This window comes from Papilio polytes, unplaced genomic scaffold (assembly GCF_000836215.1).
Source record: "Papilio polytes unplaced genomic scaffold, Ppol_1.0 DF821289.1, whole genome shotgun sequence".
Classification (NCBI taxonomy): Eukaryota; Metazoa; Arthropoda; class Insecta; order Lepidoptera; family Papilionidae; genus Papilio; species Papilio polytes.
In genome coordinates this window covers 4865956-4867989 of record NW_013527915.1, presented here as the reverse complement: position 1 = coordinate 4867989, position 2034 = coordinate 4865956, and the positions used below count along the sequence as shown (strand labels likewise).

The 2034-nt window shown below is 40.6% G+C and overlaps 1 protein-coding gene across 1 annotated transcript in view; it reads left to right on the top strand.

Moving 5' to 3' along the window:
- Nucleotides 1-2013, top strand: part of LOC106109142 (Ca(2+)/calmodulin-responsive adenylate cyclase) — a gene marked incomplete at its 3' end in the record, with an annotated part of 37535 nt that extends 35522 nt beyond the window's left edge. The window contains 5 exon segments of the mRNA XM_013290546.1: nt 1-145; nt 691-850; nt 935-1018; nt 1500-1661; nt 1771-2013. The exon segment at nt 1-145 is cut by the window's left edge and continues 6 nt beyond it. Of these exon segments, the coding sequence (XP_013146000.1) occupies nt 1-145; nt 691-850; nt 935-1018; nt 1500-1661; nt 1771-2013 (794 nt within the window).
- Between the last annotated feature and the right edge of the window lie 21 nt (nt 2014-2034).

Genomic DNA, 2034 nt, shown 5'->3' with positions numbered 1-2034 from the left:
GTCTCGCTGTCCTCACTGTGGCTGTCTTCCTCCGCCTGCCGATACTCATCAAGGGCATACTGCTAGCTGTTATCACCGCAGGCTACATCGCTGTTATACTCGCCTACCATAAGGACCTCTTCGATTGCTACGATATGATGACCGAGTGAGTATGAACAATTATAATTGCTTCCTAAGCGGAATAACGATAACTGTACATTTTTTAACTCACAGATAAGTCACAAATGTAGAGTAAACCTTTGTTTATGTGTAAGGTTGGGGAGGTAAAACAAACAATCTCTTCCTTCAATACCTTTATTTTTTAACCCTAAACACTACTTTACAAAATACAATTTTAAATTTGTTTCTTCGTCTTGATTTTTAAATAACGTTCGGTTCGTTTCCCCCTTTTTTTTCTATCTTTGTCGTTCGTTTCCGTCTTTCATGCATTCAGAATCATTCATTCACTCTGAACATTATATGAATAGAAGCTTTCTCACATGTTACGTACACGCATTCACATCATACTTTAGATGGATGGATGTATGTTTGTCAGAGTTTGCAGCCTGAACGGCTGAACGGATTTTGATGAAATTAGGTATAGATGTAGAGGATAGTCTAGAAGAACATATAGGCTACTCATTTTTGTTTTTTTTTTTATTCCACGCGAACGGAGTTCCGGGCGAAAGCTTGTATCTCATATATGTGTAGTGTGGGCGTGGTGGGGTCAGCGTGGTCGATGTGCTTGTGGTCGGTGCTGCTGGCGCTGGGCGTGCTGCTGCACGCGCGCCAGACGGAGTGGACAGCGCGCCTCGACTTCCTCTGGCAGGCGCAGGCGCGCGACGAGAAGAGAGACATGGACGCGCTGCAGGTAACCCTCGACTTACACTCACAACTGCACAATACTGTACTCATATCTATATTGAAGAGTGATGAGAAATGATTTTTGTTATAGGCGTCAAATAAAAGGATATTGTTCAACTTGCTGCCCGCGCACGTGGCGACGCATTTCTTAGACAACCAGTTCAGAACTAACATGGTAAGTATTTTATATTTCTTTGCCATAAAAATCCAAATTTCATCTAGCTACATTCATACGTTTGCTAATATCGGCATTGGCTTTAACATTTTCAACGTATTTTACTGCGCATGCACATTAAACACACACTCACGCTAATCGCTACTTTCCATGGGAAATCATTCATTTATCTAATTCATCATTCAGTCATTCATGCTTGCTTCGCCATGCAATACACACTACAAGGAGCAAGTGACAAATATTTATTAAAAAATTAGTTAGAAATATTAAAATAAAAAGTCGTTATATTTAAAACATTGTTCTAAAACTCCTTATTTATATTTCTCTAAGATTATAATCTTTTTGGAATTTATTATCTGTATAGATGTAAATCGAAATCAACAGACTAGATATAACAGAAACACTGTACAAAAACAAAAAATATATTAGTAAGATAGTCACTTGGTCCTGACGTGTGGTGGGTTGTCCGCGGGGTGACAAGACGCGCGGTTGGCAGGACCTGTACCACCAGTCGTACCAGCGCGTGGGCGTCGTCTTCGCCTCCATCACCAACTACCACGAGTTCTACATGGAGCTGGACGGCAACAACCAGGGCATGGAGTGTCTCCGTCTGCTTAATGAGATCATCGCTGATTTTGATGAGGTGAGTACAATAAATTTTCCTAAGATAGACGGAAATTCTTTCATTTTTAGCTTTATTTTATTGTTCACAAATTCAAAAGTTTCTATAATGCTAAATGGATTTCTTACAGCTCTTAGGTGAGGACCGTTTCAGTCCGATAGACAAAATTAAAACAGTTGGATCAACGTACATGGCAGCCGTCGGCCTCATCCCTGACAAGAAGATGACTGACGATCCCAGCACCAGAAAACATATGGCCACCCTCGTGGAATTCGTGTTTGCGATGCGAGACAAGTTGAAAGATATCAACGACAACTCTTACAACAACTTTATGCTGCGTGTCGGTAAGTTTAGTTATCAATGCTTTGTGTACTTGAATCAAAATCTTAACATT